This window comes from Cynocephalus volans, chromosome 4, assembly GCF_027409185.1.
Source record: "Cynocephalus volans isolate mCynVol1 chromosome 4, mCynVol1.pri, whole genome shotgun sequence".
Classification (NCBI taxonomy): domain Eukaryota; kingdom Metazoa; phylum Chordata; class Mammalia; order Dermoptera; family Cynocephalidae; genus Cynocephalus; species Cynocephalus volans.
In genome coordinates, this window is record NC_084463.1 from 34,069,081 (window position 1) to 34,082,885 (window position 13,805).

At 36.4% G+C, this 13,805-nt stretch overlaps 2 protein-coding genes across 2 annotated transcripts in view; one reads left to right on the forward strand and one right to left on the reverse strand.

Moving 5' to 3' along the window:
* Positions 1-13,805, forward strand: part of LOC134375210 (glutamine and serine-rich protein 1-like) — an 824,919-nt gene that overhangs the window by 230,962 nt on the left and 580,152 nt on the right.
* Positions 6,522-7,451, reverse strand: LOC134374951 (olfactory receptor 9S13-like). The gene has a single exon (XM_063093105.1). The coding sequence runs from the start codon at positions 7,449-7,451 to the stop codon at positions 6,522-6,524; it is 930 nt and encodes a 309-aa protein (XP_062949175.1).

A 13,805-nucleotide genomic window follows, 5' to 3' on the forward strand; every position in this document is an offset into this window, starting at 1 on the left:
ATGAAAAGCCCCATCTCCAAATATAATCATATTGAGGATTAAGGCTTCAACATGTGGATTGGGAGGTGGGGCACAAATATTTAGTCTATAACACTGAAAAAAAAATAAAGTGTCTTCTGTACTCCAGGAGCATTCTGAAGCATTCATTCAGCATTCAGCACTGAAACAACTTATTGCTTCTATCCTATTCTTACATATCATATATACCACACACCATACATACACATCATATATATCAAATTGGGGGAAAGTCTGTGTCAGATACATTTGCCTGCCTGAAATCTTAAAAGCAACTGAATGCTTGTCTTGAGTGAAGAGAGTTCCTATGTTATAATCAAAGTTGTCAGCATCACACTGACCACTGGTGCTCTGTACAGTGCACTCCTGACCTGAAACTTGGACTATCAGGGAGGCTCAAGCAAGCTCAGTGTGTGTAGGGAATATAAGTGTCCTGAAATTTTGAGTTCAATGCTCTTTGAGTTTTGTGATCTTCACTAATGCATTCATTCAAATTCTAAGAACTGGGTATGGAGCAATGAATAAAAACTGACAGAAGTTCCTGTTCTCATATCACGTTGTGAGGAAAATGGAGTAGTTTATTCAGGCCCCCCTCACCTCAGGTCCAGTTGGGGGTGGTGCAGCACTTTCTTTGTAAATAAATTGTGTGGGGATGGAGTTACTGTGCATGCACACCCATGGATTTTTACCTTGTTGCTATTCTTGTGTGTGCTTCTTCAGAGTGTGTGAGGCAGCAAATCTGAAGTGCTGGCGGCATAGCTCACATGTAGAAATAAAGCCTATTCTACATTCACCCATGTCTCTAAGGACCTTTTTCCTGTTACCTAGCTCACAGACCTGTGTGTGAAGGGTTTGTGACCCAGTCTGGACAGCAGGCTAGAGGGGTTTGTGACCTCAAGCCCTAGCCCTAGCCCTACAATTGGAGTAGTTGGCAGGAGGATTCTACACAGGTAAGGGAGCCAAAAGCCCTTGGGAAAAGGAGGAAATGTGGCTACTTTTGAATATGTGGTGCCCTGAGGCCACTTTCCTGTTGACCAGAATCTGGTTGCTGCTCATTATACTGCAAGGAAGCATAGACCAGGCACTACAGTGGAGAACACCTTGGGAGGGGGAGGAAATGTGGCTGTCCTTGAGCATGTGGTACCCAGTGGCCAGTTTTCTGCTGTACAGAGCCTGGCTACTGCTCGATATACTGCAAACTGATTGAGATTTGAAGAAGAAAGCAGAGTTGTTGGAAGCAGGGATAGATGTCCCAGAGGATGACATGCAGTGACTGGCCACTCCTGTTTCTCGCACTAAGGAGGACGACAAACCCTGTGGTGAGTTAGGGGAGACTGTGTGTCTCCAGGCACGACCTTTTGTACATCAGAAAGTGAAATGCAAGCCGCCTATGGGACCAGGTGGGCAAACAGTGGGCAATCCACAGGAGACCCAATTCACTACATATGTCCTGTATACCCAGGTGGAATTGGTTGACTTGGGGAGACAGTTCTGGCAGAAACAGGGGCAGCCCCTTGCTGCTTGGCTGTTGCAGTTATGGGACCTAGGGGTAGATAGTGTGGTATGCTCTGGTGAGGAGATGGAAAAATTAGCCTCCATCACCATGCATCCATCCCTGAGACAGTGGCTACAGAATAGCCATAGATATACACAAGGGCCAGGTAATCACTCCTTCATGGAATGAGTGAATGCAGCTGCCCAAACTGCGTGGGGAAATGCTTGAGAACTGCCCAAGATTGTTAGTAAATGGCAAACTTATTCTAAGTTGGTCCAAATAGTTTGGGAGCTGGGGACGCAGCAGTCCATGTTTAATGTGAACACCCATGGCCCAGACAATGAAAGTTTTATAGGCAGCATGAGAGACATAGTGCTGCAAAATGCCCGTCAACATTCTTGCTAAAGATATGCTTTTGAAGCCAGGATATGGCAAGAATGGAAATATTCTCTTACCAGCCCCAACCTGTTTAAAACAGGGACAGACAGTACAATGGGAATGGCCTTGGAGAATAAAAGCCCCCCATATATGCTGGGTAGGTCTAATAGGGCCTTGGGGGAAAGGATTAGAGGAAGGCTTGCAAGTTTCATCTTGGGTGAAAATTACCTGGCCTCCTAGAGTAAAGGCAACACTTCCTGGAACAGATAAGCACTCTATTCCAAAGGGCACATTTGTATTATCATTATGGCCAATTTTGAGTTCCCTATACTGTTACATGTAGAACCTACAGATCCAACAGTGTTAGCAGATAAAGTATGGTATCATAAACCAGGTAAGATACCTACTCCTGCAACCATCATTTCTCAGGATGGCAAACTGGCATGTATCTTACCAGAGGGACAAGAACTTCCCCTATTGGTACCAATAACCCTTCTGTCTTTTTGCCCATAGTGTTCTGGCTGAAGGCACCAGAATCAACTGGGTACATACATACATTCATGTGATCAATGTGTCGGCCAACTGAATATGCATTGAACTTCTTATCAGTATGACTACAAGATTCCCATGGAAAATCACACCAGTGATGACTACTAACCAGACATGTGCGACTAATAGTTGCAAGGACAGAACTACAGGACAAGCATTCAGGACAAGCCTTAACGCATATTGAACAGACAATATGTTAAATGAATGTAAGGTTCATTTACCCATAATGGAACATCATGGAAAATTCTGAACACCTACATTGTATGGTTAGGGACACTGAAGGGGTGGATTGTGAGGAAAATGGAGTAGTTTAGTCAGGCCCCCTTGCCTCAGGACCAGTTGGGGGTGGTGCAGCACATTCTTTGTAAACAAGTTGTGTGAGGGTGGAGTTAGTGCACATGTGTGGCCATGTATTTTTAGCTTGTTGCTATTCTTGTGTGCTCTTCTTCAGAGTGTGTGAGGCAGTGGATCTGAACTGCTGGTCAGCAGAGCTCACACCTAGAAATAAAGCCTATTCTACATTCACCCATGGCTCTAAGGACCTTTTTCCTGTTACCTAGCTCATAGACCTGCACATGAAGGGTTTGTGACCCAGTCTATACAGCGGGCTAGAGGGGTTTGTGAGCTCGAGCCCTAGCCCTAGCTCTGCATACATACATACCCTTATGGGACAGAAAGAAAATATGTGCTCTATTGGATGGTTTTAAGTGCTATGGAGAAAGACAACAAGGAAGAGAGGTGGGATTAGAGTACTGGGGAGAATGATATTCAGGGAAGATAACACTAATTAACCTCACTTGACATCAACATCATCCTGTAGATAATTTCCCTGAACCACTTAAGTAAAACTTTTGGGGGGATCCAAAATAATAGTCAATATAAGTGCTAATTCTGTATCTCCACATGCTTTTATAGTTATTTATATGTTTGTCTTTTGAATAAAATTAATAGTTTCATGCAGGAGTCGTTCATGCTTTATCCTCATAGTCGAGCATTTGACTGCCACATTGCTAATACTCAGTAAAATATTTCTTGAGAGGATGAATAAATAAATTTATAAGGCATCAATAAGAACCAGGCACAAAATGTTTCTAATGTCATTACATTGTGCTGGACTTCATTATGATGGCAAAAAACATCTCCTGAAGTGCTGTCATAGACAGACAATATGATGTTTCTACCTTTTGGTAGTTTAGTCAATGGATTTATGATAGGACACTCTTTTGATACTTAAGTTTAGAACTTGTGAGTTTATGAGCCAAAATAGTAATAAAAATAAAGTAAATGAAAACAAATCAGGAAATAATTAAGAAACAGAATTAAGAGTTATTGGATGTGGGGGGATATAAAATATTATATGTATGAGTTGTAAATGATGAGGTGTCATGCATCCCAATGGTGCAGAAACTTATCCTGTAAACAATCTTCAAATATAGCCATTTAAATAGTGAATGTATGGATTTTGGTTTTTCTTTGTTTGTTTGTTTTTGATTTTGCTTACTTTCTACTAGAGGTTTTGCCAGTGGGGGGAAAAAGTTGAAAATAAAAAATAAAGCATCAAACAGAAAAGGAAGAAATCTGTCGAAGGAAAAAAAAAAATACCAAATTGGAAAAAAGGAATAACACTGTGTTTATAGACTAAATAATAGTGTATGTAGAAAATCTGATGGAATCTATAAAAAAAAGTTACTAGAAGTAATAGCTGAATTAAGGAAGTTTAAAAGATACAAGATCACTATATAATAATCTATTGAATGTCTATTTTCTATCAATGAACACTCCAGAAAATAAAATTTTAAAAAACATACCTTTTACAAAAGCATCAAAAACATGAAATACTTAGGGGCTGGTCTGAAAAAAGATATGAAAGAATTCTGCACTGAAAACTATAAAACAATGCTGAGAAACACTACAGCATTACGAAGTAATTGGAGAGATAAACTGTGTTCCCAGATTGGAAATCTCAATACTGTAAAGGTGACATTTATTTCCAAATTGATGCACAGGTTTGATTTAATTCTAATTGAAATATCACTGGTCTTTTTGTGATAAAATAATAAATGCTTTCTAAAATTTATATGGAGAATAAAAAACAATTATAATAGTCAAAACAGCATTTTTCTTTAAAAAAGAAAAATGTTAGAGAGGTAACACTACCTGATTTAAAAAACTTACTGTAAAATTATGGTAATCAAAACAGTGGAAAGAAACAGGTCAATAGAACACAATAAAAAGTCCAGGGGAGAAAAACTCACACATATTGTGGCATCTGACTTTTAACATAGGTACAATTAAAGACAATTCAATGAAAAAAGTATAGTGTTTTCAAGAACTGGTGCTGAAATATTTGGCTTCACATAGAAAAAAAAAAATCCACAAGCTCTGATCTATGACTTACACCATATAAAAATAATCATGGACCAAAATATATACCTAAAACTATAAAACCTGTAAAAAAAAAATACGAAACCTTTGAGACTTTGAATAAGGCAAGGATTTTTTTTTTAATAAGATAATGGAGGAACAACCCTTACATACAAAAGAAATACATTGGCTTTAATAAAAACTAAAACTTCTGTTCTTAGAAGGACATTTGTTGAAAGAATGAAAGGAAAAGCCCTCTGAGAAAATATTTGAAATCATATACCTCATACATAAAGAAATTTTAAATCTTAATAATAAGAAAAACAACTACCCAATGGAAAAAAACAAAAAAGACAAAAATACAAACGAGCAAAAAATTTGAAAAGACATTTCACCAAAGATGTACGGACGGCAAGTAAGTTGTGAAAAGATGTTCAGCGCCAGTTGTCATTTAGAAAATACAAATTAAATCAAAATGAGATACCACTATGTACTCATTAGAATAGCTAAAATTAAAAAGGCAGAAAATATCAAGTATTAATGAAGATGTAGAGGATCTGAAACTCTCACGCATTGATTGTAGGAATGTAAAATTATACAAAAACTTTGGAAAACAGTTTGACAATTTTAAAAATATTAAATATACATTTATCATACAATTGAACCATTTTACTTTTTAGGAATTTACTTATGAGGAGTGAAACGATATGCCCATATAAATATGTGAACACAAAAAATGTTCATAACAACTATATTTGTAATAGCCCCAAACTAGAAACAAACAAATATTTATCAACAGGTGAATGGATAAACAAATTGTATTTATACAACACATCAAACATAAATAAACCATTGATACATGCTACAATTTCACTGAATTTCAAAATAATTATGGTCATGAAAGAAGTCAGATACTTTCCATGCCCTCGCCTGTCCTAGGTTACATGATGTATGGATTTATGGAAAGCTCAAGCAAGTATAAACTAATCTATAATGACATAAAGCAGATCAGTGGCTGCCCGGAGGAGATCATTTTTTGTGACAGAAATGGGAGAATCATTAGAAAGAGCTCCAAGGGAACATTTGACATTATTAACATGTACATTACCTTGATTGTGAAGATAGATTCATAAGCTTATATGTATGTCAAAACTGCAAATTGCACACTTAATGTGATTTTATTGCATGTCCATTATACCTCCATATAAGCTGTTTAAAATAGAATTTATTAATAAGATTTATCTAATTTTTTAATATGAAAAATACCAAGTACTAATGTATGTATTTCTAAATATTTTTAGGTAAAATATTGAAGCACTCATCCTTTTGGGAAGGATCTGTATTTGTACCTGGTTAGCTGTAGTCAAGACAAACATTTTATTGATTTTTTAATAAAATTATAGAATTTTTACATAGTTATTTTCAGGTAGAGTTTGATCAAGATGCTATGTAATATATGAGATAAAGTAACCACATATATTCATCCATTCCAGGACCTGTTCTTCCATTCAACAGCATTGTATTCACCATAAGCTTTGATTTTGTTCATTGTTTAAATATATAAAGACAAAACACACTCTATCTTCTAGATCACACACTTCAATTTAAAAAAAAAAAAAGAGGCCCGTAATGCTATATTCCTAAAGCATAATCCACAGGGGCAGAAGCGGTTTGGAGTGAAGTCCAGGATTATTTATGAGATCCACCGCCACAATAATCACAAGGAAAACTTCTGCTTCCTCCTCCTCAGAGCTTGCTTGACATCTTTGTTTCTCAGGCTGTATATCAGGGGATTCAACACCGGGATGACAAGAGTGTAAAAGATGGACACTACTTTATTCTGCTCCATGGAGACAATGGCACTGGGTTGTGCATACATGAAGAAAACAGTACCAAAAAACAAGCACACTCCAGTTAGGTGGGAGGCACATGTGGAGAAGGCTTTCTGGCGTCCCTGCACTGTCTGGATCCTCAGGATTGTAGAGATGATGTAGATGTATGAGACCAAAATGATGAAGAAGGTACTGACAATAATGGAGCCACATAAACCAAGAAGGACAAGCTGGTTTATAAAGGTATCCGCACATGAGAGGGACAAGAGCGGGAGGACATCACAGAAAAAGTCATTGATGTCATTGGCTCCACAGAAGGGCAATGTGAAAGTCATTGTTGTTTGAGTGATGGCATTCACTACACCCCACAGGTAGGACCCTGACACTAACAGCACACAGACCCAGTGAGACATGTTCACAGAGTACAGAAGGGGGTTACAGATGGCAATGAAGCGGTCATAGGCCATGGCAGCCAGAAGAAAAGCCTCTGTGGTACCGAAAAAAGACAGGAAGAAGAACTGGGCAGCACACCCACCAAAAGAAACTGTGTGGTCCTCTTTCAAGCAGTTAATCAGAGCCCTGGGTGCAATTGTGGAGGAATAGCAGATGTCCAACAAAGAAAGGCTTTGGAGGAAGTTATACATCGGTGTATGGAGGTGAGAATCCACCCTGATAATCATAATCATGCCAAAGTTCCCCACCATAGCTATCAAATATAGGATTAAAAAAATCAGAAATAGCATTTTCTGCACTCCTGGGCCTCCTCTGAATCCAAGTAAAACAAATTCTGAGAAATGTGTAAAATTTGCCTTCATTAAGTGCAGCCAGAGAGAGAGACAGAGACAGAGAAACAAAAGAAGGAGAAGAGGGAGGTGGGAGAGGAAAAACGAGAACGTTTGCAAGCCAAATATTATTTAATGCTAAGCTATGAAAGCCATTAAATAATATCAAGTTTGAGATCTTCATATGACTTTAAATACATTCTGTTTCTGATCCTGTGTATGATGTCTTCATGTACAGTATTTCATATGCAGTGAAATGGGGAATGTTTCTGCTGCAGGGGAAAGGAGTTGGAAATAAATTTGCATTCACACAGAAATAGTTTGCATCTATAAATATGTCACCATATTATTCTACTCTAATATCACCAATAATATATGGGAAAGGATTCTCTGATCTATTTCAAGTCATTTCTTTTTTTTACACTTTTTTAAAATTTAAAGAAGTCTCAAAATCAGAGCTCAAAGACAGACATGAGTATACATAAGACATAACTACTGAGTTAGTTTTGCATCACAAGAATATTTATCTGGGTTGAGCTGGGAGATGCTGGCAGGTGAAGTTGATTGTACATATAAAATCAATTTACTCAGGCTCCTGTGTCACACTATCTGTATTAGTTTTCTGTAACTGCTGTAAGAAATTATCTTAGATCTGTTGTGTAAAACAACAGAAATTAACTCTTACAGTTCCAGAAGATGGAAGTGCAAAGCAAGCTTCAAAGGCCTACAATGTGTTAGCAGGCTGGTATTCCTTATGGAAGATATAGAGGAGAATTTGTTTGCTTGCCTTTTCTAGCTTCTAAAGGTCACCTGCACTTCTTGGTCCATGGTCCCTTCCTCTATTTTCAAATCAGTAGCATGATATCTTCGCTTCTCTATAAACTCTGCTTCCAGTCTTACATCTTCTATATCTGACTCTTTTACCACCCTCTTATAAGAATTCTTGTGATGACATTGGACCCTTCCCGATAAACCAGGATAATCTCAACATTCTTGACAATCCATCTTTAAATTCTCTTTTACTATGTAATACAATATAATCATAGGTTCTATAAATTAATATGTGGACATCTTGGGCAGGGGCACTACAATACTACGTATTTGATATATGTTGAACTCATTGATGAAATTTTTGTTATAAGGTGAAATAAATCTAACAATACATGCTAGGTTTTTGACACAACTTAGACCTCTTATTGTAATCATTGATGTGATAATCAGTGATCATCAAACTTTTCAAAAATTTTTATCTGTAATCCTTTCCTGACATACTTCATTTTTAATGAAATATCATAAAGAATACAACCATAATATAATTAAGTAATTTACCTTAGGGCTACTTGAACTACAGTAACTTGGAATTCTATTGCAGAGTGTGACTTCCATTCATGGAATAGAAAGCATGGGATAGAGCAATGCATGTATGTGTGTGTGTGCACACCTGCATGCACATGGGTGCACACAGGCATTTTTGTGCATGTGAAAATTCGCTCTGTTTTTTACTCTATACAAAATAGAAATAAATATACCTACCCTAGGGACAGTAAATGTTATAATTCATGGAAGTTTTTATTCAGAATGAATGCAAAAGGAAGGTAAATTCCCTCTCTATTCTTCTGAACTTGACAATGGCACAAAAAATTTCTACTACCAATTTCATAACTCTTAATTAATTTTCTTAGTAAGAAGGAGTCAGAACCCATTTTCTAAAATGTATTAGCAACCCTTAATTCTTCAGTTGGTGGAGATTTCATAAAACTGCCATCATATTTTACTTCTATAATGTTCTGACTCTTCCATTTATTCTGAGAATTTATCCCAACTACATATGGGGGAAGGTATTTTTGTTTGTTCCTATGTAAGCTCCAGGTCCCAGGAGAGGAAAGATTGTGCCACTTACTTCACTGGTGTACTCTTAGCAACTAGAGTAGCACTTGGCTGAGAGTCAAGACTCAACAAATGTATTAAATAAATGCATGAATGATTCTCTTTATGCCCCACAACACTGAGTGGACTTGATTTTACATGCTGTTCAAAATGGGCCATGTATTACACAAATACTTACTTTGAACATTAGGGTTTACACTGTTGAAAGTGTAGATTCCAAAACCTAAGTACCTTAAGGCTTTAGGAGAAAAAAGCAAATCACCAAGTCATTCCAAGTTTAAAGGGAAGAAATCCAAGTCATTTTCATGTAAAACAGTAGCTACAGTTTGTAAACTTTTACAGATATGACCATGAATATGTGCTGCTGCACACTGTTGAGCTCAAATAAAATAAACATGGTGTAGATAATATTACTTTACCTTAGAAGGAGGCAAGTGATAGATGAGCAATAAACCAGGTAACTCTCAAAAAGCCAGTGAGTGTTCTTGTCTCAACAGAGTCCATTCATTGTCCTGGAAAATTAGTGCCACAGAATCTCACAAGTTTAAAAACCTCTCAGCAACAACCAGGGTAAAATTATGTTCCTGATTTTTTTCTGACACATGGGAGAACTTAATATTCATGCAACTAAATGTCCCACTTTGGGATGCTTTTGAGATGAATATGGTTGCAATGTAACGGTTCAATATGGAAAATAAAAGGCCATAAACCTAATTATGAAATAAATAGCTAACATTTACTGAATGATTGTTATAGGTTAATCAGTCTAAAAAAATCTCCAAACTTTATTTTGTTTAACACTCACAGAAGCCATGCGCCACATGCTAATATTAGTGACTATTACAAGCAGCATTAAGAAATGTGCTAAGATCTGCTGGAAAATGGCTGAGTTTTTCTGCCTGACTCCAAAGCCTATTATCTCGGTCCCTATGTTGGCTTACGATTGTTTTTAATTGAAACACTCAGGTCTAGATCTGTGACACTAGTAATGCTATGTGCTATTGTGTTTTAGAATTTTTGGTGCAAAATATTTACTGTAATCATTAGAATTGCATTGTCTGAAGAGATAGCAAATGGAGTTACAGGTACAAGTGATCTAGAATGGGGTCCAATTCTTACTAAGTCAATGAGTTTTTTAATGGGAAATATATGCATAGAATTCTCTGAAAGACTTGAAATAGAGGATTGCCAAAATGCATTTACTGTTAAGACTATTAAACTTTCCCAGTGTATCTTACTTCATCTGCTTCTTATATCTGCGAAAACAAGGCAGAAAAAGCTAAGAAATCATTATTCATGCATGTCACAATACTTACAGTCTTTCTTTGGATGAATATAATCAGAAAAATGCAGACTTTTGAATTAAAGAATATTTGAGGAAATGATGGCATGACAAATCTATGTGATATTACAGCAGGTACACTGGATTCTAAATCAAGAAATACATTTCTAGCTGCCATTTTGCCCATAACCCAGTGAAAATGGTAAGCAATGTTCATTGCAGCGTTCCCTAATAAGATGGATTGAGTACAATCCCCATCCTAGACAGGGTCCAAGCCACTAGACAGATGTTGTCTCGTTTTATCCGTATGAAAACTATATGAGATAAGAACTGAAGTCACACCATTTTTTGAAAGAGAAAAAAAAATGAGAATGAGTTAAACAATTTATCTAAATTTTCTTTGTTAATAAACAGGAGAGCCACAAATCAAACTTAGAAAATGTAGCTCCTGAATGAACCCATAGCACAATGCCTATTTATTATAGAAGAAAATAAAACATTCCTACTGTTTAGTTTTATTTTTTGATTTTTTAAAAATGAACATTTTTATTTCTATGAGACATAGTATTTTAAATTTGCCTCAGTGATCCTTACCTTAAAAGGTCAAAATATTGGTCTATATATGGTTAAACACACTTTATACTTTATGTTACACAAATATGTCTCATATTCTTGTGTGAAAGAGACATAGGGCTATGGATGATATACCACAGAGAATCAATATAGTATAGTGGATAACGTCAGGGACTGTAATGCCAGAAGCCCAGGACTCAAACAGTAGCTGCACTTATTTTGATAAATGTCTTATTCTTTGCATATTTTAGTAGCCTGACCTGTCAAATGTGAGTAATAAGAGTGTGTGCTTCATTGTGAGTACTAATACATTTCCTAGATTTTCTGTAGTCACACCACGCTGAATGCACCTGATGTTGTCTAAAGCATTTCATAGATTAAAGTATGTGGAGAGCCTCTAGCATATAATATACAATGTAAGTATTGTCATTATTAACTGTATTATTTTTAGAGACCATTATTAAACAATGCTATTTTAATTGAGGTCTGCCACTTTTATATATCATTTAGATTTCCCACCTAATTTACTATAATTTAAATTAACTTAATTTGATTGGTCACAGGGTCTTTGCAAAAGCATTTTGTGTTCTCAATAAAATAAATCTCACCAAAATATCCTGTGTGCCTTCCTTCCCATTTTAGCTGACTCTCAGGTGCCTCATCAACTGTGAAGTTTGTAAAGTCCATGCAAAATTTCTGCTGCACACTTTTGCCAGAGGCAAGTGTGAGAATTAATACTGTTTCTTTAGTGCTGGTCACTTGAGGTGTATTCCCCACGGTTTCATTTAACATGAGTGGCGTTGCTCACTCAAATGCTATAACTTGGTATAAGTATAGAATGAAGTCACAGAGTAAAGACTTGAAAGCAAAACAGTAAAACAAAAGAACAGTGACAACAAAAGTATTATAATGCCTATCATTAAAAATAATAGCATGCCGTACAGGTAAGTTTTAAGGATGCAAATTTTAATGAAATTTTATCTGTTTTTACCGTAGGCCCACGGTCATTGATCTAGAACAGCATGAACAAATGTAAATCAAATCTAACCAACAATGGTCAGGTTTCTGGCTTTCTGGTGACTTAATCAAATTCAAGCATAGAAATACATTCTTTAGACATATTTCATAAGACATTTTAGATTATATTTTTGTTAAACTGATGTGAGAGCCAGATTCATACTGGGGGAATATCCATTACCAGAAATTACTTTTGTACCCCATATCCACACCCAATTATCCCTCAACCTCTCTTCCCCCCCTCTCTCCCCCACCTCAGCTTTGTAGCCCTAGGAATGTTCTCTACTTCCGTTAAACCATGGCACTACTGTGGTCTTTCTTTCCTTCCTTCCTTTCTCTCTTAGCTCTCACATATGAGGGAGCACATGCAGTATTTATCCCTCTGTGCTTTGCTTGTTTCACTCAACATGTTTCTCCAGGTTCATCCATGTTGTTGCAAATGGAAGTATTTCATTCATTTTACAGCAGAGAGGTATTCCATAGTGTACTTATACCACAGTTTCCTTATCCAGTCATCCTTTGATGGACATTTAGGATGGTTCCATAACTTGGCTAATGTAATCAGAGCTGAGATAAACATGGGAGTGCAGGTATCTCTTTGACATGATGATTTCCATCATGTATTTCCATCATATATTCCTCTGGATATATATCCAGAAGAGGAATTGCTGGATCATATAGAAGATCTATCTTTATTTGTTTGAGAAACCTCCATATTGTTTTCCATAGAACTTGTACTAACTTACAGTCCCACCAATAGTGCAGTAGTGTTCCCTTCTCTGCACACACTTGCCAGCATTTGTTATTCACTGTCTTTTTTATTATAGCCAGTCTAACTGGAGTGAGGTGGTATCTCAAATTGGTGCTGGGAAAAATGGATATCCATATGCAGAAGAATGAAACTAGATATGCATCTCTCACCATACACTAAAATCAGCTCAAAATGGATTAAAGACCTAGGTATAAGACCTGAAACTGTAAAATTACTAAGGGAAAATATAGGTGAAACACTTCAGCAATTAGGTCAGAGCACAGGCTTTACGAACATGAGCCCAAAAGCACAAGCAGCAAAAGAAAAAATGAACAAATGGGACTATATCAAATTAAAAAGTTTTTGCACAGCAAAGGAAACAATCAACAGAGTGAAAAGGTAACCTACAGAGTGGGCGAAAATTTTTGCTAACTAGGCATCTGACAAGGGATTCATATCTGGAATATACATAGAACTCAAGCAACTATACAGGAAAAAAATAAATGACCCAACTAAAAAATTGGCAAAGGAGCTGAATAGACACTTTTCAAAGACATACAAATGGCCAAAAGATACATGAAAAAATGCTCACCATCACTAGTCATCAGGGAAATGCAAATTAAAGTCTTGCTATTATTAATTGATTTTCAACTGGAAAAAAACAGCTGATTTAGTGCAATAAGAAGTTAAAGTTTATGTCAGGATACAGTGATGATAAAAATCAAAGTTTACATGTTCTTTGTACTTGCTCGTTGCTTGGCATTTCTTGCATTAATAAGTACATTTTATTTATTTACCAAGATTAAATAAATACAAACATTTTTAAAGTTTGTCATTTGATAAAAATCTATGGAATCTGCATATTATTTTATTTTAA